The sequence below is a fragment of the Capricornis sumatraensis genome, chromosome 3 (genome assembly GCF_032405125.1).
Source record: "Capricornis sumatraensis isolate serow.1 chromosome 3, serow.2, whole genome shotgun sequence".
In the NCBI taxonomy this organism is placed as follows: Eukaryota; Metazoa; Chordata; class Mammalia; order Artiodactyla; family Bovidae; genus Capricornis; species Capricornis sumatraensis.
In genome coordinates, this window is record NC_091071.1 from 42,165,375 (window position 1) to 42,187,771 (window position 22,397).

At 53.3% G+C, this 22,397-nt stretch overlaps 1 protein-coding gene across 6 annotated transcripts in view; it reads left to right on the plus strand.

The window, feature by feature from the left end:
• Nucleotides 1–542: 542 nt before the first annotated feature.
• Nucleotides 543–22,397, plus strand: part of NPRL3 (NPR3 like, GATOR1 complex subunit) — a 32,999-nt gene continuing 11,144 nt past the window's right edge. For 5 of the 6 annotated variants that reach the window (XR_011144642.1, XM_068967062.1, XM_068967063.1 and 2 more), the window contains exons 1-6: nt 543–927; nt 6,001–6,070; nt 11,903–12,032; nt 13,116–13,190; nt 17,761–17,914; nt 18,839–18,920. Coding sequence is in view for 5 of the 6 variants with exons in the window: in XM_068967062.1 (XP_068823163.1) it covers nt 810–927; nt 6,001–6,070; nt 11,903–12,032; nt 13,116–13,190; nt 17,761–17,914; nt 18,839–18,920 (629 nt within the window). In the remaining variant the exon portion in view is untranslated. The remainder of the gene's footprint in view (nt 928–6,000; nt 6,071–11,902; nt 12,033–13,115; nt 13,191–17,760; nt 17,915–18,838; nt 18,921–22,397) is intronic. The other variant, XM_068967065.1, reaches the window with a different exon arrangement.

Genomic DNA, 22,397 nt, shown 5'->3' on the forward strand with positions numbered 1-22,397 from the left:
TTGATTTGCATTTCTCTAACTAGTGATGTTTGAGCATCTTTTCACGTTTCCAGGTTCCTTGTCTATATTCTTCAGAAAACTATCTATTCACGTCTTTTGCCCGCTTTTTAGGGGGTCACTTGTGTTTTTCCTGTTGAGTTGTGTTTTTAAAAAATATATTCTGGATACAATTCCCTCATCAAATATATGACTTGCAAACATTTTCCCCCACTCCGTGGGTACTTTAGTAACTTTTACAACAAAGAAAGGCACATTTAGAGCCATCCCTCGAGCCAGAAGGCTAAGCCAGCCAGCTTCCTATTTGCACTACCACCGGCTCCCCTGGCCAGAAGCGTGCCGCTGCAGGCATGCGCGTAAGCCGAGCGCCCAGAGCCGGCGTTGAGCCTGCGCACACGGCAGGGGCGCCTGCGCAGAGGTCGCCGATCTCCGTACAGGGTGCTTCCGCAAGTTTGCCTCATACTGTCGCGAAGTCTCGCGAGCTTGTCGCGAAGTGTCGCGAGCCTCTCGCGAGTGTAGGGTGCGGGACGGGTCCGTGGGCTCGGTGGGTCTGGCTCCGCTCGATCCCCCCCGCCTCCAGCTGGTCCTCCCCAGGGCGCTGGGTCCCGGGTCCTCAGCTCCCCCCCGGGCCGCTCCTCCTCAGAGCCCCATCCGCCCCTCGCCCCCGACCCGTCCGCCTCACAGCTGCCTCCGCCCGGTCCACGGCCCGTCCTCTGGGCGCTGGGTCCCCGGTCTCGGCCCCTCCCCCGCCCGACATCCTCGGGGGCCCCCACCCAGGCCCCGGGCTGACCCCTCCCCGGGCTCCCGGCAGGATGGGGGACAACACCAGCCCCATCAGCGTGATTCTGGTGAGCTCGGGGAGCCGGGGCAATAAGCTGCTCTTCAGGTACCCTTTCCAGAGGAGCCAGGAGCATTCGGCGTCCCAGACGAGTAAGTGGGCGCCGGGCGCCGCCTCCCTCGCTGTGAGCGGGGAAGCGGGTTACCGTGTTGTGTCGGTACTGGCGGTGCCTTCTCATCACAGAGTGCTGGGGAAGTATAGAAAAGTAAAAACGAGCAAAAAGAATCCCTCATAGTTTAAACATGTCAAATCACTGTTGCTAACGTTTCATCGGTTTCTCTAGCCTTTTACCTGGGATAAAGGCACAATGTGAATGTATTCAGCTGGGATGGAGTTACGAAATGCAGGGACATCGGAGTTTTCTTTGGCCACTTCCCATCAGTTCTGCTGCTCCTCCCCCGTTAACCACTTACCATTTTGAAAAGCGTTCCTTTTGAACATAGACACCAAATATATATCCACAGAAAAATACTTTGGGTTTCTTCCCCCTCCCACACATGGGATGGCTGTTTTTTTCCATTGAACCGTCTGTCTTGAAGCCTTTTCCTGCCTAGCAGACAGATAATCTCCGTCTTGGTGCAGCGCACAGCTGCCTGATAGGAAGATACTCTTTCCCTGCGGATGGACATTTAGGTTACTTGCTGTTTTTCACTATTGTGGATGTTCAATTTATAATTAATCTAATTTAAAAAAATTATTTTTAAATTTGTTAACATGGAAAAAGTGTTAAAGGCCCAGAGGGGTTTAGATTATGAAAAGATTGTTCTTTCCTTTCATTGACCCCCAGCCACCCACATCCCTTGTAGGGTCGGATGCTGTTACCATTTTCCTGTGCATCTTTCTAGAATCTTACGTGTAAATGCAAGCATATATGTACATTATTTTCTAAGCACAAGTGAGTGCACTGTTCACACTCTTCTGCCCTGTGTTCATTTTCACTCTACACCTTTGACATAGATTCAAAACTATGGTCAGAATCATAGGAAGAACTTACTATGGTTTATTCATCCAGTCCTCTGTTGATGGACATTTAAGTTGTTTCCAGTCTTTTGCTGGCAGTGTGAATGTCTTTTATGTATGTTTTTTTATTCTGCAGAATATATGATCAATTCCTAGAAATGAAATGTTTGGATCCAAGGGTTAATAGTGAGTTTCTTATATTAAAATTTATGTATTTGGAGGAAAATTGCTTTACATGGTTGTGTTGAGCCATGTATTTTTAATAGATCAGATTTTTCTATGTTTGTTCATGAGATAGGTGAAAACTTTCATCTGATAGTAGTTTTAATGGGCTTTTGCCTTCTGACTGAGAGTGAGCATGTTTTCCTGTTTTTATAGTCATTTGGATTTCCTTTTTAGTTAAGAACTTACTCATAACCTTTGCTTAATTTCCTTTTGGATTGCTTATTTTTGTTGTTGTTGTTGGTTTGAAGAAGCTTTTAATATGTTTAGGAAAAAATAGGCCTTTGTGACAAAGCTGTACGTACTTAGCCAGTTTGCCATTTGAGTTTTGATTTTTATGGAGTCAAGTGTTCAGTCTTTTTTGTGGTTTCTGTGTTTTGTTCTGCATAGAAAGGCCTTCTGTTCTCCAAGATTATTAACAAAAGGAGTGTCTGTGTTTTCCTGTGGGACATTTATTGTCTTTTTAAAAGATATTCTGTATAATTGCTTTATAATGTTGTGTTAGTTTCTTCAGTAAAACAAAGTGGATCAGCTTTATGTGTAAATAATATCCCCTCTTTCTTGGACCTCCACCTCTCTACCAGCCCTCTCCCCCATCTAGGTCATCACAGAGCACTGAGCTGAGCTCCTTATGCTGTATAGCAGCTCCCACTAGCTAGCTATCAGTATATATTTGTCAATCCTACTCTCCCAATTTGAGAAAAGGCAGAGGAACCAGAGATAAAATTGCCAACATCTGCTTGATCATCGAAAAAGCAAGAGTTCCAGAAAAACATCTATTTCTGCTTTATTGACCATGCCAAAGCCTTTGAGTGTGTGGATCACAATAAACTGTGGAAAATTCTGAGAGAGATGGGCATACCAGACCACCTGACCTGCCTCTTGAGAAACCTGTATGCAGGTCAGGAAGCAACAGTTAGAACTGGACATGGAACAACAGACTGGCTCCAAATAAGAAAAGGAGTATGTCAAGGCTGTATATTGTCACCCTGCTTATTTAACTTATATGCAAAGTACATCATGAGAAACGCTGGACTGGAGGAAGCACAAGCTGGAATTAAGATTGCCGGGAGAAATATCAATCACCTCAGATATGCAGATGATATCACCCTTATGGCAGAAAGTGAAGAAGAACTAAAGAGCCTCTTGATGAAAGTGAAAGAGGAGAGTGAAAAAGTTGACTTAAAGCTCAACATTCAGAAAACGAAGATCATGGCATCCAGTCCCATCACTTCATGGCAAATAGATGGGGAAACAGTGGAAACAGTGGCTGACTTTATTTTTCTGGGCTCCAAAATGACTGCAGATGGTGACTGCAGCCATAAAATTAAAAGACACTTACTCCTTGGAAGGAAAGTTATGACCAACCTAGATAGCATATTCAAAAGCAGAGACATTACTTTGCCAACAAAGGTCCGTCTAATCAAGGCTATGGTTTTTCCAGTGGTCGTGTATGGATATGTGAGTTGGACTATAAAGAAAGCTGAGCGCCGAAGAATTGATACTTTTGAACTGTGGTGTTAGAGAAGACTCTTGAGAGTGCCTTGGACTGCAAGGAAATCCAAGCAGTCCATTCTAAAGGAGATCAGTCCTGGGTGTTCATTGGAAGGACTGATGTTGAAGCTGAAACTCTAATACCTTGGCCACCTGATGTGAAGAGGTGACTCATTTGAAAAGACCCTGATGCTGGGAAAGATTGAGGGCAGGAGGAGAAGGGGACGACAGAGGATGAGATGGTTGGATGCTATCACCGACTCAATGGACATGGGTTTGAGTGGACTCTGGGAGTTGGTGATGGACAGGGAGGCCTGGCGTGCTGTGGTTCATGGGTTTGCAAAGAGTCAGACATGACTGAGCAACTGAACTGAACTCTCCCAATTTGTCTCACCCTCCCCTTTCTCCACTATGACCACATGTCTGTTCTCTACATCTGTGTCTCTATTCCTGCCCTGCAGATAGGTTCATCTGTACCATTTTTCTTGTTTCCACATTATGTGTTAATATATGATATTTGTTTTTGTGTTTTGGGTTTTTGTCTTAATATATTTGTTTTCTGTGTCCATGAATTTGTTTCTGTTTTGTAAATAAATTTACTTATATTATTTCTTAGATTCTACATATAAGTGATAATCATATAATATTTTTCTCTCTCTGACTTACTTTACTTAGTGTGATAATCTCTAGGTCCATTCATGTTGCTGCAAAATGGCATTCCATTGTAGGACTTCCTGGTGGCTCAGTGGTAAAGAATCTTCCTGCTAATGTCGGAGACATGGGTTTGATTCCTGGTCCAGGAAGATCCCCTGGAAAAGAAAATGGCAACCCACTCCAGTATTCTTGCCTGGAGAACCCCGTGGATCCTGGTATGCTGTGGTCCATGGGGTCACAAAGAGTCAGACTTGACTTAGTGACTGAACAACAACAAAATTCCCATGTATATATGTACCATACTCTCTCTATCCGTTCATCAGTTGATGGGCACTTAGGTTGCTTCCGTTTCCTGGCTATTGTAAATAATGCTGCTGTGAACACTGCAGTGCATTTATCTTTTTGAATTAGAGGTTTTGTCTTTTCTGGGTATATGCCCAGGAGTGGGATTGCTGAATCAAATGGCAACTCTGTATTTAACTTTTTAAGGAACCTCCATGCTGTTCTCCATAGTGACCACACCAGTTTATATTCCTACCAACAATGTAGGAAGATTCTCTTTTCTCTGCACCCTCTCTAACAGTTATTCTTTGTAGACTTTTGGATGATGGTCATTCTGACTGGTATAGTTGTAGTTTTGATTTGGATTTCTCTAATAATTAGAGAAATGGGCTTCCGTGATGGCTCAGTTGGTAAAGAATCTGCCTGTAATGTAGGAGACCCAGGTTCGATCCCCGGGCTGGGAAGATCCCCTGGAGAAGGAAATGGCAATCCATTCCACTAATCTTACCTGGGAAATCCCAGGAACAGAGGAGCCTGGCGGGCTACCGTCCGTGGGTTTGCAAGAGTCGGACACAACTTAGTGACTGAACCACCAGTCTAATAATTAGAGATGTTGAACATCTTTTCATGTGCCTGTTGGTCATCTGTATGTCTTCTTTGGAGAAATGTGTGTTTAGGTCTTCTGCCCATTTTTGATTGTGTTACTGCTTTTTTTTGATATTGAGTTGTATGAGCTGTTTGTATACTTTGGAAACAGAGCCTTGTTGGTCACATCATTTGTATCACTAAATATTTTCTCCCAGTTTGTAGGTTGTCTTTTCATTTTGTCTGTGGTTTCCTTTGCTATGCAAAAGCTTAAGAGTTTGATTAGGTTCCATTTATTTTTACTTTTATTTCTTTGGGGAGCTCGACCTAAGAAGATATTGCTACAGTTTATGTCAGAAGGCTTTCCCTATCTTCTGGGAGTCTTATGGTGTTGTGTCTTATATTTAATTCCTTCAGCCGTTCTGGGTTTACTTTCATGTATGGTGTGAGGAAGTGTTCTAATTCATTTACACGTGGCTGTCCCGCTTTCGCAAGGTCACTTGCTGAGGAGCCCGCCTGCATCGTATGTTCGTGCCTTATTTGTTGAGCCTCAGTTGGCCGTAGGTGTGTGGGTTTGTCTCTGGGCTCTGCTCTGCTCCAGGGGTCCAGGCGGCTGTTTCTCTGCCAGTACCACACTGTTCTGATTACTGTAGCTTTCTGGTGCTTTCTGAAGTCTGGGAGGATTCTTCTTCCAGCTCTGTTCTTTCTTCTCAGGATTGGTTGGCAACTCTGAGTCTCGTGATTCCATATAAATTTTAGGATTGTTCTAGTTCTATGAAAAATGTCATGGGTAATTTGATAGGGACTGCATTAATCTGTATAGATTGCTTTGGGTAGTATGGCCATTTTAACAGTATTAATTCTTCTAATCCTAGAGCAGAAACCATCAATTTTAATGGTTCCACAACCTTCCCATATGTGGATGGGTCCTGTTTTCTTAGCTTTTCTCCCCTTTTGCCTTCACTCAGGTAAGCCTCGTAGCAGATACGCTGTCAACAGCGCCGGAGAGCATGCTGAAGACCAGGATGGGGACCCCAGGTATGGGCTCTGCAGCCGCTCTGTGGGCATTGGCCCCCTGTCAACCCAGACATTTTCTCCCCTCAAGAGCCCCGTTCCTCTTCTCCACTTGGTGGGTGTTTCAGGCAGACTGACATGGGATTGTGGTGCCTGTCTCTGGCTTTCTTTGTGATTCGGTTCCATGATCCTGCTTTGGGCTGTGTGGTTGGTGGGACAGGCTGGAGACTAGATGGGGCCATGTCCCTGCAGGATGTTTATCTCCCGTGAGAGGAGCACGGAGGAGGGGACCCTGGTGGTGTCTTTGGACCCTCGTCCTCAAGCTCGTGTCCAGAGGTTGAATGTGGGTGCTTGGATGCAGCGCAGCATCCGGGTGGTACGGCAGGCTGAGAGCCAGTGCTGCTGTGACTTGGGGTTAGGGCCCAGAGGAAAGCAGGTCCCGTTCCTTCTGGGCGTGCTCCCTCCTTCTCTCTGGGAAGTGCTCTCAGGGTGACAATCTTGAGAAATGGCCACTTCTGCCTTCTTACATTCATTTTAAAGCTTAAGAAATAGTGGTACAGCCCCAGATGAAGGAAACAAGATTGTGACCTGCCAGTCCTGCATGAGATTATGTCCGTGGGAAGGCATCTGCGGGCCCCAGCCCGCGCCCTGGCCATGTGAGGCGTTCGCACCATCTCCCTCGGTTCTCTGACGTGGCACCTGCCTTCACCTCGTGTGCTTTCTCTTCTTTTCTATGAGCATGTCGGGGCCTCTGGCATGACCGCCGACTGGCTCTGAAGGGGGTGGGTTTTGGAAGCAGGAGGAGGAGGCAGGGATGTGGGGGCTGCTGGGCATCGTGTGGGTCATTCTGCTTGACATCGAGGCCTGTGGATGTCTTGTCCTTTAAAGTGGCGCCTGGGAACAGACTCTTGTCTGTGAGGCGCATAGAAAGGCATATTGCACTGCACACCCACTGAGTGCATTTTGGCCCTGTCCTGTGTCACAGGTGGTCCCGAGCAGGGCTGGCCACCTGCCTGCCTTCCTCCAGGCTCTGCAGATGCGAGGCTCAGGCCACTGAAGACTCAGAAAGAGCTCTTGGAACAGTCTGGGAGAAGGGCCGGCAAGACCTATTGGCTGCAGCAACTTTTCAGAGGCTTAGAGTAAAATGACTGTGAGGATGTTTCCTGGGGAATGCATTCTGCATTTAGCATGATGAAGACAGGAGACCAGGGGACAGGAGTAAGACACTGTGGGTCAGTCAGGGTGCCAGACAGGCTTGCTCCCTAGGGAGAGCTGGTCTCTGCAGATGCTCATTGAACGTAAGAATGCCTTTGTTGGTGAATTTAGCACACTGTTAGCAGTAGCAGCAGCAGCACCTGCTGACCGCGCTCTGCGCCCCCACACCATCAGAGGTGCAAGTTAATGCCCCAGGGCCCGGCTGTATTTTGTCTTACGACCTGCCAAGCTCCTGCTCTGCCCCTGGCACCCAGGGGACCCCCACTCAGCTCAGATGTCTCTCCAGAGCAATGCAGTGATGTGCCTCACACTCACTCCCTGTTCTCCTTGGTTGTCATTCTCAGAGGGGTCTTTTCTTCTGGAGCTAGCAGTGTGTTCCTGCTTGTTGGTTTGCCAGATTGAAGCTGTGTTAACGGGCCTGATGGTCCCCTCTGAGTGTGGTGGTGGCTGGCCCCACAGGAGTGCGGGTGCAGAGCTGTGCTACCCAGGGTTGTCCTGACTGGCTAGCCATTTAAGTTGAGATGGACTAAAATCAAATAAAAGTAGAAACTGAGTTCCTCAGTTACATTGGCCACATTTCAGGTTCTCAGTGGCCACCTGTGATGACAAGTGGGGAGAGAAGAAGATGGATGTTGTCTGTTTTCTCTTAAGGCCTGAAGGTCAAGTTTATAAAAGATTCTGTCTTCCTGTTAGGGAGGTCAGCTGTGCAGCGGCCACAGGGTCTCAGGAATTGAGGCTGAGATACTTGGTGGCGTTGTGCGGTTCCCCTAGCCTTTCGCCTGTGGGGCCTTGTCTGAGCTCCTTGACATGTTTGGGCAGAAAGACTGAGCCCCGCGCAGGCATTCAGTGCAGGCATGCGCTGCTGCGCTCTGATCGGGCCCTCGGCCTTGTTCTTGCTCCTGGGAACTGACCCTCCTTGCCCAGCCTGAGTTCACTCATGAGGATTTGAGCGTTCCTGGGAGGACTGTGTGGTAAGTCTTCCATGTCGGGAGAGTCTGTTCTTCTGATCTTTCTTGGGTGGCAGGTGGTGTAGTCTTGACCTCAGTGGTTAGTGTAAGTGGTGGTACTTCTCCCAGACCTTAGCGCTGTGTTAATCGTGATCTTGTAGCTCTTGGTGAGTTTCAGAACCAGTGTGGTCTTGATGGCCCTGGTCCCATCGCAGTGAGCGAGTCCTTCAGCCGGCGGGTGACTGGCCTCAAGGTGGCCAAGGCTTCCCCACCCTCCTCTGTCTCAGTTCCCGCTGCCTTCTCCTTGCTTATTCTGGACTCCTGGTTTCCCTCGGTGCTGGGGGCGGACTGCCGGGTGCACAGACTCACTGCCTCACGAGTGCCCAGGCTTCCTGCAGCCCCTGCCCTTTCTGCGCCTGAACTTGTCTAGTGCTCTGAACCTGAGCACCCAGACAGGGTTGGCTGGCACCAGGGACCTCTGGGACTGAATGCTCTCAAATGCCCCCTCCTCCCAGCAGACGCTGTGCCCCTGGGAGGGTGATCGGCAAGTAGGGTTTCTTGTCTCCCCCACCTGCCCCTCCCAAGAGAGACCCTTGGTCATCACCCCTCCATCTCTCAGAGGGGTCTGTGAGGTCTTTGGCAAGGGCTGAGTGTCCCCTGTGGCACTTGGGCTTGGATGCTGCCCTGTGCCCCTCACACACTAAAATGTCCCTGTGGGCTTTATATGACACTTCTCTAAGAGGCAGGAGTGCAGGGGGCCCTCCTGCCCCTGACAGGGCACCCCCCGGGTTTGGAGGTACGCAGTGCACCTGGGCGCCCCAAGAATCAGGAGGGCAGAGTTGGACGCCCTTCCAAGCTGTCCCGCTATCTGTTTTTGGACTGGCCGGAGAATGTGCCCTGTTCCCAGGTGTCTCAGAGTGGACAGTCTTGGTTTGACTTCCAGCTGCACTGGTTCACCTTTCTAAATGTGTTTTCTTTTTTAATCTCTAAGTTATTGTAGAAATGTTAGTTTTTATAACAGTTATTTTAGTGTATTAAAATATATCATTATTTAGCACGCCTTTCATCATCAAAACAAGGGAAAAGGATTTTTGTAAATTTTGGAAACATCAAACAAATATTGAGAGAATTCCCTGATCGTCCAGTGGTAAGGACTTGGTGCTTTCATCGCTGGGGCCCAGGTTCAATCCTTGGTTGGGGAATTAAGATCCTGCAGGCCGCATGTCGTGGCCTGAAAAAAACCCCAAACAAATATTGACACTTTTTGTTTCAATTTGCTATTTATGACTGTTACCACCTGACCCCACATCTCATGACATAGCTGTCTTTGTGCATGTTACCTGGGCAGATGCTGTATAAAGCCTGCTGCTGCCACTGCTAAGTCGCTTCAGTCGTGTCTGACCCTGTGCGACCCCATAGACGGCAGCCCACCAGGCTCCCCCGTCACTGGGATTCTCCAGCAAGAACACTGGAGTGGGGTGCCATTTCCTTCTCCAAAGCATAAAAGTGAAAGTGAAGTCGCTTAGTCATGTCCGACTCTTAGGGACCCCATGGACTGCAGCCTACCAGGCTCCTCCGCCCATGGGATTTTCCAGGCAAAAGTACTGGAGTGGGGTGCCATTGCCTTCTCCTGTATAAAGCCATTCAGGTATTTTTCTCATTATAAACCTGTAGTGTTAAGCTCTGGTGAGTGGATTTCTGTGTGGGCCAGACTTGCCCACACAAGCAGAGCAGCCAGACAGCAGAGGGGTCTCCCCAAGTGCCTGCTGGGGGTTGGGGGTGGCTTTTACTTGAAGCAGCACCTGACTGTGGTTGGTCCCCTCTGCAGACCTTTGCTGTCTGGGCCCAGGTGGGGAGAGTGCTTTTCAGGCGGCCTTGGGGTCTGGAGGTTTATAGATATGAGACCACCGCTGCTTGCCTCTGAGTCTCAGGGCCCGTCCCATGGCCTGGTGGACTCAGGTTCCTGGACGGGAGGCTGAGGCCAGGGCTCAGGCCTGTCTGTGGCTCTTCGTGGCAGAGCAGAGGTTTTGGAGGAGATTTTTCATATCACAGTAAAAAGTGAAGTCTCTGGGCGGTGGGTGGTGTTCTCCTATCTGTCCTCGTGGTGCCCTGAGTCATGGGGTGGCAGAGTGGCGGTGGGTTTGCTGAGATAGGGCAGGAGGCGCTGGCGCTGGGCCAGCTGCTGGGGCAGCAGTGTCAGGGAGGCTTCACTGCACCGTGTCCTCTCTGGTCTCCAGGCCCCGGCACGGCTTTCCGGGCAGAGCGAGCCATCGAGAGGTTTTGAAGAAAGGCCCAGAGTCTCCTGTGTCTGGTTGACTCACCAGAGGGCCATGTTCCCGGGAACGAGGCCCCACAGTGGGAGCCGAGGCCAGGCTGCAGGCCCCGTATTTCCAGAACATCTCTGATGGTGTCCGTGTGGGAAGGGCCGACCGCAGCCCTGACTGCTAGAGGCATGGCGGCCCTCGCTGACAGACCCTCTGTATCTGGTTCGTTTGGGGACCCCAGGCGACTGAGCATGGCTAGAGGGCCACCTCAGTCCTGGAGGAAGACTGGACGCCAGTGTGACCCCGCCCTGGGCCTCAGCAGTTTCCGAGGGACTCCCATGGCTGCTGGTCTCGTTTATGCTCATCTGGTGTTGGGCGTGCACGGGCTACCGCGGGGCCCCTTCCTGGACCCTTGAGTCCCGTGGTGTCTGGTTGCTTTGTAGCCGAGTGGAAGCAGCAGAGCGCACAGTGTGCGGCCCTCCTTCCTCCGGGGGCGAGGGTTCTCGGGGCAGGTGCCCCCTAGAGCGGGGCCCCTGGGAGAGCCCCGGGGTGCTGCTGCCAGCCCCACTGCTCGGGAAGCCTGTGTCCTCAGTGGCCCCTGTGGAGCCCTCTCTGCACAGCCTATCCTCCCACCTGGATGCTGGAGAGGCTTTTCCCTGGTGGGGGGATGAGCACAGGACTTGCTGCCCTCTGGCTCCATGTTCGACATGGGGCGTCTGTGTCTGTAGAGTGGAGGCCCCAGGCCGGGGCTTGGAGACAAGGCTGCCCTGCACTCTCCTCCGTGTGGTGACGCCCCCACCCCAATGCCCCGGGCAGGAGGGAAGGGGCTGTGCTGCCGGGCCCACAGCCAGCTCACCAGCCCTTTTTCCTCCGTGGCCTCCACCTCTCTGTCCCTCCATCCTCGCAGTCAGTGGATCTGCGCATTCTGTGTGTCTGAAATGTTTTCCTGAATAAAAGCTGGGGGGTGACATGTTCAGGGTGCGGGAGGCCCGGGAGCTGCCCTGGGATGAGAGCGGTTCACAGGCTCCAGTATGTGCATCCCCTTGGGCCTCAGTCAGCACCAAGGGGCCGGCGTCTGGGGGCTTGGGGGGTGCCCCGCACCCCTGGGCCCGTTAAGGGAGCCCCCGCCCCCGGCCTCCGAGCCTTAACAAGGTTCCTCAGGGCCTTGCCAGTGCCTGCAGCCTTCCTGAGGGCAGACGCCTCTCTCCTCCTGCCTGGGCGGGGGCCAGGGTGGCAGCACATGCCCTGCGGGACCGCTCGGGCCTTCACCTTGTAGCTCTGCCCTGACCCTGGGGGTTGCTTTCGAAGCGCAGCTGTTGGGTGGAAGCTTCCCGTCCCGGTCGGCGGCGCCGCCCCCACCCAGGGCAGTGGGCCTGCTGCTGTGGCTCTCAGTTAACTCTTCTCACTCCACTGTCTTTTTAAATTTTAAGGTTTTCAGATGTCATTCTGGCAACAATTTTGGCAACCAAGTCTGAAATGTGTGGCCAGAAGTTTGAACTGAAGATCGACAACGTGCGGTTTGTTGGGCACCCGACGCTGCTGCAGCACACGCTGGGCCAGGTACAGGCTCCCGGGCAGGCGTGGGCCCCTGGCTCTGTGGCCTTTGGGGCTGTGGAGGGCACAGCCGTCAGGTGCTTGCCCACCTGCACCTCCTCGTAGGCCCTGAGTCCCTGCCCGGAGCTTTTGCTGTTTGCATCTGGAGTCTCTCTGGACCGTGGCCTTCCCCTTTGTGTACACCATGTCTGTTTTGGGGGATGCCAAGAGAGGGAGGTCAGCAGTGTGTCAGACCCTTGAGCTCTATATAAAGCAGTGCAAGCATTTCTTCTTGCTCATTCAGTGGCGTCCTAGCCAATAGTATTATCAGTTCAGCTCTCACTGTCGTGCTGAGCCCGCTCTGTGTGTACTCTGTGGAGACTGGATGCACTGTTACCCAAGGGGATCTGCACACTGGAGCTGCCAGTCAGTCCTCTGCATGGAGGCAGGCGTGACACCAGTGTCCCTGGGATTCTGAAGCGTTTTGATGTGATGCACACATGATCCAGAAATCCTGTGAGGGCCTGGGGTGTAGTCCTCAGGTGTTCTCGTCTGGAGGAGAGCTTCCGAGACAGCAGGAGCTGCCAGGGCAGGGGACACGGTGGGGACAGAGTCTCTGGGGAACCCGCCCTGCCCACACTGGCTCCACCCCACTGGTGGCCTGTGGGTGGGGTGGGAGCCTTTGGCAGCCCCTCGCCACCCTGCCCGCAGAACTGGAGGGACAGGGCTGGAGACTGGCCTGATGGGTGGCCCGGGGATCCCTTTGCCCCTGCTGGCGACGCTTGTTGGCAGCTGGTGCTTAGGCCCTGGGCAGGCTGGTGCCCCAGTGGCCCATGCCGCCTCCTCCGGGCAGCCAGCTCACTCGAGGTGACGGGACAGTCTTGTCTGTTTGGGTCACAGCAATTTTCTGCTCCTTTCTCCACCGTGACCGTCTGTCCGTGCAGCGTGCATTTGCCTGTGCAGACTCTGGGTGCCTCTCAGAGGCCTTGGGCTTGGTTCTCCTCTGGTTCCAAGTACTCTGGAGCATCATCCTGCCTGCGGTGGAATTGCTTCAAGTGCTTGTCCTGGCAGGTGGTGGCTCTCACTCATAGAACTGTGCCCCTTTCACAGGTCTCCAAAACTGACCCGTCCCCGAAGAGGGAGGCTCCCACCATGATTCTTTTCAATGTGGTGTTTGCACTGAGGGTGAGTCTAAATGACTGAAGAGCAGATCAGGGAGGAGGGGGCGTTGGGGGAAGGATGGGGGTCACGGGGGAGGGGTGGGGGGAGAAGGAGGTGCTGAGGAGGAGGGGTTGGGAGAGGGGCTCAGGGAGGGGTTGGAGGGGCAGTGACTCATTTCCGGTTACTGCGTCCTTCACTCAGCTCAGCCCACTCTGGGCACAGCACTGGCCCCTCCTGGGAGCTAGAAGAGCCTAACTTCATCCTTCCTCTCTTTTTAAAGTAAAGTGTGCATAAAGCATATCGTCGTAACCATTCTACAGGACATTTTGGTGGCATCTGGCAACAGTGTTGTGTAACCATCACTGCCTCCCTATTTTCATTGTCCCAGAAGGACAGCAGTTATTCCCAATGCGCTCTCCTCTCCCAGCCCTGGGAACTACCAGTCTGCTTTCTCTTTCTGTGGGTTTACCTGTTCTGTATGCTTCATGTGAAAGGGATCTTACAGTCTGTGAGCTTTGATGTCTAACTTCTGTCGCTTAATGTAATGGTTTTGAGATTCATCCAGTTTTTCATAATCTTTTTTTTTAAATTAAAGTGTGGTTGATAACATAACTTTCAGGTGTACAGCAAAGTGATTGCCATATCTGTGTATTTTTCAGGTTTTTTCCATTACAGATTATTATAAGATATGGAATATAGGTCCCTGTGCTCTACAGTAGGCCCTTGAGGGTTTTTAAAATAATCTTTTAATTGAATCATGCATGTTGTAATGTGTATCCCTTTCTATGGCTCAATCATATGCCACTGAATGGAGATCATACTTTATCTACTGGTGAACTTTTGGGTTGTTTCCACCATTTGGCTGTAAGAAAAATGCCGTTAAGGACATTTATGTACAAGTTTTGTGTGAACACATGTTTTCATTTCCCTTGGGCGCATACTAGAAATGGACTTGCTGGGTCATGTGGTGACTCAGTGTTTAACCTTTTGAGAAGCTGCCAGACTGTCTTCCACAGCAGCTGCACCATTTTACACCCCCACCAGCCATGTAGGAGAGTTCCAATTTCTCTACATTCTCAGCAACATTTGTTACGTTGGGTTGTTTTATAATTAAGCCTAATTACTTCTTAAGGCAGTTCCTAGCACTGTGTGAAGTTTTGTTTTCACTAGTTAGAGGAAATTTCTTCTTGGTAAAGCTGTCAAAGGGCTTTCCAGGTGGCTTAGTGGTAAAGAACCGCCTACCAGTGCAAGAGATGCAGGTTCGATCCCTGGTTCAGAAAGATCCCCTAGAGGAGGAAGTGGCAACCTACTCCGGTATTCTTGCCGGGAGAATCCTATAGGCAGAGGAGCCTGGTGGGCTACGGTCCATGGGGTCACAAAGAGTCGGACACAACTGAGCACGGCACGAAGCTGTCAGAATACAAGGGATCTCAATAAGCATGAGAAGCACGCGTGGGTAAGGACTGGCTGGTGTTGCGAAGGAACTTTGAAATCTAGGAGACGTGTGCTCAGTTAAATATGGCACTCCTCCACCAGCGGATTTCACTGGAGAGTCCAGTCGTTCTCTCTGGTTGCACACGTGAGCTGCAGGTGGCTTTCGTACAGAAGTGTCAGAGAGAGAATGATTGTGCCTTGGTGACAAGGAGCAGGCAGTGTGCTCTGTTCCCTGCGTGGTGGCGGGAGTGATTCCAGCAGGAGTGGGCCTGCCACCTCAGCTGCCTTCTGAGTCTCACAAGGCTTTTTTGATCTCACTGAAGAGTTTAGAATCAAAATAATGCTGGAGAAAAGCGTTCTTCATTCTGAAGGGAGCTGTCTTCTCAAAACTGCCCCCTTGCTGATCAGTGGAGAGCTGCCAGTTAGACACAGTGGTCTCTGCTGGTGACTGTGGGGCTGGAGGTGGCCAGAGGGGAAGCGTTGCTTTCTGCTTCGTGCACTTGGGTGGCGTGTGCGCGTTCAGTGTCTTTTTATTGTTTATGTCATTATGTACTGCAGACATCCACAGAAAGAACTCAGTACTGTTGAAGACAGGCCGAAACCATGACCAGTGCTGTCCACCCGTCAACTCTGATAGCCCCTGAGGGGCGGGGGTGTGAGGAGCCGCCGCAGCCCCGCCCTGGATGTTGCAGGCAGGCCCTCATCTCTGGGAGCAGCGGCGTGTGATAGCCGAGTGTGTGACTCCCCTGGGCGCGGCAGTCAGGCAAGAAGGCAGACTTTAAAGTGTATGCGGATTTTTATAATAAGCAAGCTGGAGATAATCCTGCTGTCCAGTGGCCGGAGAACAATTAGACAGGGTGGTAGTTTATACACTAGTGTGTTTTGTGGCCACCGCAGGTGAGAACGGGGGTGAGGCCAGACGCTGGAGTGAGCAGGTGGGTCCCTCCCAGGTTAAAGCCGCAGGAAACGGCAGCGTAGGACTTCAGAGCACAGAGGGAGTGATGTGAGCAATGGGAGGGATTGAATGCAAGGTAGAGAGTGGACGGGTTCATTTCCTCTTTTCTGTAGTCATATGAAAACGTACACTCTTTTTGCTTTGAAGTTTTCAGCACGCCCTGGGCTCGAGACAGTAGACTGATGACCCTTGTGCCCCTGTCTCAGGTCCCACGGCTGCTGCCTCTGCCCCTGGCTCCTCTGCCCGACCCCGTTGCCTGGCTGAGGATGACAGGTCTCAGAGCGCCTGTCTGCTCACCCCTACATACTTCAGGAACCGTCTCTGAGAGGGGACAGCTGTTGTACACCATACCTGACAGAACTAAATTAGGCAGGTAGCAGCTAGTGTCTGGTTCATGGAAACGTGTCCCAGACATCACAGCATTTTTTTCCCGTTGGCCTGTCTAAACTGGAGTGAAAACCAGAAACCAGCCCACAGAAGCGTGGGGGGTTGTGTGCCCAGGCCTCTAACGCGTCCCTCCTCTCCATCTAGAACTCTCTCCTCCTTTAGACCCTTCTCTGTGCAGACAGTCCCTTTGTCTCCTGCAAACTGGACGTCTGCTCTGAGGGCCTGACTGGTGGGAGTTTCACGGGAGACAGCCTCACTGGCGATGCCTTGCGCGTCATGCTGCTTCACAGCATGTCTGCAGGGGCGGCATGTTCCTCAGAGCTCCAGCGGGGCTGGCGCATCCTCGGTGGTCACCTTGGTGTACCCCACACAGCCTGGGCTCTCCAGGCACCTGGAGCCGCACCAAGCCTTGCAGCCAGTCGGGACACCTAGGCACACTCGTCCACGTGGGCCTCGCCCAGGAGTGTAAGTAAGCGGCCCTGGGCACCCGATTTGCGGCACCGTCCTGTCCCAGCCAGTAGACGTGTGCTGGGGGGTCAGGGAGTGACCATGTGCCCAGGTCACTCTCCTCCCTCTGCTTTGCTGGGAGGAGGATTTTTACACAGATTTTTCTAAAATCTAAGGCAGAACATTTTGATTTGAGGCACTTGTGTACACACTTAACCCAGACCCTCTATCCCGTGACCTTCCGGGGACCCTTGAGGGGCCCTCCTGGATGTGGGGAGGGCTGCGGTCTGCAGGGGGGCCCAGTGTGGGTCTAGCCCTCAGCCCCTCGCTGCACAGGTGTGCTTCCAGGGGTGAGTTCTGCTTGTGAGTGTGGACCTGCTAGGAGCTAGAGTGTCTCCAGCTCCAGGTGATGAAGGTGTTTACTTTGTCTAGGTCAAGGTTTGGCCCAGGAGCCTGGCTGTGGACCTGTGCCGAGGGCCGTGCCTGCAGATAAACAGGAGGGGAGGCCAAGCGGTGGCTCTAATCTGGCTCTAATCGGGGCCGCCACTCTCCCCTCCTCCCACCTCCACCCGGGATGACTCAGCCTCCCTGTCGGCTCCTGGGGTGCTGAGTCATGTGGGCGGTTATCAGCTCTGGGGGCATCTTCACAGACCTTACAGCTGCCTGCCCCACCCTTGGCCTGGGCGGGTGTGCAGGCCTGGCCTGGCTGTGGCCCCCGATAGGTGCCAGGGTTCGCAGAGGGGCATGCGGGGCCTGCTGGGCTGTCAGCCAGCTCTCGGGAAGAGCGCTTCCTCTGAGGACGGGTTTGTCACTGAGTAGTGGCCCATGCTTGTGTCTCACGCTGTGTCCCTGTTGTTGCCTGTGTGCTTGTGCGACTGAGCTCTCACCAGCTGCTCCCTGGAGACTGTAGACACCGCCGGGGCTCTGCTCCGTAGGCTTACTCTGAGCACTTGACCCGTGGGCTGATGGGAGAGGGAGGAGCCCTTGTTCTTCCTCAGACGGAAGCCTGTGACCTTGGGTCCCCCCGCACGTGGTGGCGGGGTCTGGGCCTTCCATTGTGTCACTGGCTGTTCCTACCAGGCCCGGAGTGCATTCCTGAACATGCCCCGCGTCCCTGGACGTGCTGGCTTGGGCCCCTGAGTACGGGATCCTCTCTCACTTGTTAGAAGTGCCTGCGTGCCTGTCCCTCCCCACTGGGGACCCCACAGGGCCGTCTGTGCCTCCGTGTGGGCAGCAGCTCCATGCCCACCAGGGAACGTGAGCAGATCGGCATTGCTGGGAGAGGCCCTCGAGGGGACCCAGGACGGGACACCCAGAGAGGGCTCTTCGCGGTCTGAGCGATGCTGCGTGTCCTCCCGGGGTGCCCTGCAGGCCCACGCAGACCCGTCGGTGATCAGCTGTCTGCACACCCTCTCCCGCCGCATTGCCACCGTGCTGCAGCACGAGGAGCGCCGCTGCCAATACCTCACGCGGGAGGCCAAGCTGATCCTGGCGCTGCAGGACGAGGTGTCTGCCACGGCCGACGGTGAGCGCGCCAGCGGCTTCTCCCGGATACGGAGGCGGGTGGGCTCTGTGCTGGACTGAGCATGCCCTGGGCACGCAACAAGACCCTCAGAGCTCCCAGTGAGACCCCGGGTCCCAAACTGATACTCTGGGAATGGCTCCCCAGCCCAAAATGTTCCCCTCCCCCAGACCCCACATGATGGCTCATCCTGCAGGTCAAGTACCACCCTGGTCCTGCTGGGCAGTCTCCCTGGGGTGGGGGGCATGCGGAAGGGCAGCGTCAAGCTGGAAGGAGGCCTCTTCTTTGCTTTCAGCAGAAGTGAAGGGGAGCCCAGTTGAGCGGCCAGCTGACCAGTTATTAAAAGTAGTATCTGCTGATAGGCCTGCTCGAGGCCCTGGTGCACTGTCAGCATTTCAGAGCTGAGAGACGCCCCCTCTGTCACAGGCCTTGCACCTCTGTCTTCTCAGGCCAGCACCTCCACAGCAGAAGAGAAACCCAGGGCTACATTTGCCAGTGAGCTTGGGCTAATTTTAGCTATAAGTAAAAGTACATGTGAATGTGCCACTTGGAAAAATTGGTTTTTGATGTTTGACAGTTGACAAAATGTGTAATACATTTATTTTCCCCAGTTATGTACTATTAATAATAACAATCCAGAAGTTTTATCTTTTAAAAATATTCTTAAGAGTTTGTGACTTTTTCACCAGAATTTTTAGAGTTCAATGTGAGTGCATCTATTTTTTGTTAGATGTTACGTGAAGCTTGTGCCTGCAGAGTCAGGTGAGGTCAGGGGAAATCCAGAAGACGGTGGCGCGGACCAGCAGGCAACGTCCTGATGTTTGGTGTACAGTCACTTAAAGTTCTTCTTAGCCTAAACTCGCCATCTGGCCTGTGTGAGCTCTGTGCTGTGCAGGCTCTGAGTCCCCTGTGTTACAACTCTTGCAGCAAATGACGGGCCTCAGTCCCCATTCCACCACATCCTGCCCAAGTGCAAGCTGGCCAGGGACCTCAAGGATGCTTATGACAGGTAAGACGAGCGGCCTTCTGTTCAGGGCCTCCACAAGGCGGGTGCCACTTCCCTGCTCTGCCTGAGATGGGAGGGAGGGTGGGAAGGCGCCTGGCCGGGACGGCACCCCAGACTTTGCTCTGACTAGAAAATGGACCTGAAGAAAGCTGTGTGTGGGGCCTAGAACGCAGGCTGACGCTGACTGAGCACAGCACCTACCGCGTTGCAGGCCCGCCTTCTTCAGGCGAGGTCACTGTGGCCACCGCACCCAAGATGGCTCAGGGTCTAGGGCTGGCCCTGTTCCCCCCACTAGCTCTAGTCTTGGGGGTTTGGGACACTGAGTGTGTGGGCAGCAGGCAGTGGAAACATGGCGGAACCCCAGCTCAGCACCAGCTCTTAGTGTGGACACGCAAGGCACTCCTCTCCTTTCTAAAGTGTGTCCACGGGGCTTTGACCACTGCTCCCTGGCCCTGGGTCTGCAGGACCCCAGTCCGGGTGAGTGCCGCTGGCTGGCAGCTTCTCCTGTTCTGCACCTGGCCAGTGGGCTCACCAGAGGCCTCTCGGGGCTGAGGGGACTGGTGTGTTGCTGGTCGGAGGGCATGAGGGGCACTGCCCCCTCACCTCCCCTTGCCGCCAGCTTCCCTGCCCCACGTCCTCCCTGCCCCGGCCTCCTCCATCCGGGAGACCGTGCTCCCTGCTGGAGGTGGGCTTGACCTGACAGCTGTGGCCAGAGCCCCCTCGGCGATGGTGGTTTGTCCACATCCTTTCCTTTTTCCATGTAAGTTTTCTTTTTCCCCATGAATTCTCAGTCTCTTTTTTTTTTTTGGCTGCACAGTGGGGCTTGTGATAGCTTAATTCCCCAACCAGGGATTGAATCCTGGCCTCCTGCAGTGGAAGAATGGAGTCCTAACCACTGGGCTGCCAGAGATTTCCCCTCTCCTTTTTAATATTAATGTTTTTTCTGATTTCATCAATATTATGTATTTATTATACATATAAGAAAGTATAAAGAAAATAAAACCATCTGTAATCCCATGCCCAGTAATAATCACTGTGATGTTTTGGTAATTGTCCTTTTGTTACTCAGTTTAAGCCTTTGAAGAGGTCCCCTGTCGGTCAGGTCTGAAAGTCAGAGCACTGGGCTTCTTTCCCCTTAGACCTCGCCAGGTCCCGTCCCGTCCCGGTGGCAGGATGTGTCAGGTGGCTGCATGCTGTGTGCCCCTCGGAGGGCACGAAGCACAGGAGGGTGAGCCCGCAGCATACTGTGTGTGCGGTTGCCCTGTACCTCCATGTGCAACTTAGATGTCTGCCTGTTGGTAAATAAGGACTGACTTCTCTGCTGCCCAGCTGCCTGCCGCCTCCCTGGGGCTTCATGGGCTCCGGCTTTTGCTGCTGAAGGACATCCTGCTTAGCCACACGTGTTTTTTTGTGGGTGCCCGTGCATCCCTGAGAGAAATTTCTAAGTGGAACTGCTGGCTGAGTAGTCAGGTATGTGTGTCACGGAGGTGCCACCCTCTGTGGCTGCGTCTGCCCACCTGTCAGCAGCACCTGACTTTGCCACAGAATCTCCTGAGCTTTCGGGTTCTGCCGACCACGGTGGGTGGTGGATGGTGTCTCAGGTCAGCCGATATGAACGCAGGTGTGCACGTCTTCACCTGGGCCCACCCCTGTTCCCTTCTCTCTGAACGCTCTGCTCTGGCCCCGTTTCCTCCTGGGGGGCGCAGGTGCCTTTAGGTGGGAGGGAGAGCTGTCCTCAGGGATGCACAGCATGGCTGCTGTTACTGTGTCTTTATTTCAGTGACCTCTGGGTGTCAGAGGACATCAGAGCAGCGTCCCTTGAAACTGCATGCTAGATCCAGGCCAGTGTGCGCTTACAGTAAAAAGCAGTCCAGAGCCAGACAGTATGTTTCTGAGCAGACAATGAGCTGTGAATTCTTAGGCTTGAGATGTGTTGAGATGCTGACCCTCGAGAGTTGACTGCTGCCTTTGTGGTCTGCTGGAGCGGCCGAGCCTGGAGCTGGGGCAGCCCAGAGCCCTCTAGTGGCAGCAGTTCCAAGGACAGGAGTCAGCACTCAGCAAGAGCAGCTCCCGGGTCCCCCATTCAGCCCTTTGCCTCCTTCCTGAACCCAGATGACCCCCTCCTTGTTTCCAGGCCCCACTCTTGTGCCCTGGGTCCCTCCCAGTGCTTCTCCTGTAGGAATCCCAGGCCATCCGTGTCCTCCCCTGTCCCCGCCTGCTGACAGCAGCAGCTCCGAACCAGCGGGAAGGCTGTGAGGGTCTGGCCTGACCCACCCTGCTCCTGCAGGGCGGGCTGCACCGAGGGGCAGGAAGGCAGGTGGTAGGGAGCACACAGCCCTTTCTCGGTGGAGGCTCGCCGGCAGGCCCTGGGAAGGGCTTTCTCAGAGCAGAAGCAAGAGGCCTGAAGCTGAGGTCTGGTTGAGGTTCGAGGCTGGGCCGGGACCTTGCACAGGGGCGTTCTGGACTGAGTGCTTTGACTGCAGTCCCGTGTGCAGTGTGGCTTGGAGGCCCTGTGCGCTGGGACCTCTGCGTCTGTGAGCTGCTGCTGCCGCGTGACTCCGTGGAGCCCACCGCTGCTTGCCCAGCACCTGTGTCTCCCCTTGTAGCTTGGTTACTTCAGCAACAGTATCCCCCGAGGTTGGGGATGTCGCCTGGCCATCTGTGTTCAGCATGTGGATCCCATGCTGGGGCTTGAAGAAGTGTTTGCCCAGCAGTTCCTGGCCTGTGGTGGTTCTGGGGACTCTGCCTTGCTCATGGCTGCCTGTCCAGAGCAGGGCCGGGCCCACAGACTCGCCCGCGAATATCCTGGGAGTTTCAGTCCTTTCCACAAAGTGCACCTGTGTTGGAAATTGCAGTGCTGGCTGTTAGGAGCCCACCTAGTCCTCTTGGATCATTGCAGTGTTGTGTGTTGTGTTTGGGACCAGAGGGTGCAGGGCTGGCTTCAGAGGTCTCTCTGGTCTGGGGCAGGGAGAAGGGTGACTGGTGTGAGCCCACAGGAGGACGTTAGGTTAGGGACTGAAATTTGGATGCTGAGATGTGAGGTGGGGGATGAGCTTGCATCCTGTGCCGTCTGGGATGTGAAAGATAAGAGCTTGTTGAAAGGCCAGTGTGATCGCCTTGGGCCTCGGGCTCTGGGGGCGCATCTATCTCGTGTCGCAGGCGGGGCGGGGTCTCAGAGCTGCAGTCCAGTGTGTGGTGTGGCCTTATCCGTGTGAGGGGCCGGATAAGCCTCACACGGGCACACTGTTTTCCTCAGTGTCCCCACCAAACCGTTAGCTGCGCTGAGGGTACAAGTGTGCGCTGCTCGGGACCCTCTTCGGGCCCAGCCTCTACTCTGCTGGCGCTTAGTTGCTCAGTCCTGCCCAGCTCTTCGCAACCCGATCAATTGGGACCCCATGGTGCTGCACAGGCCTTGACAGCTTGTCTGCCTGGTACCAGATTTGGCACCTCTGCTGATCCCCATGAGGCCCCAGGCTACAC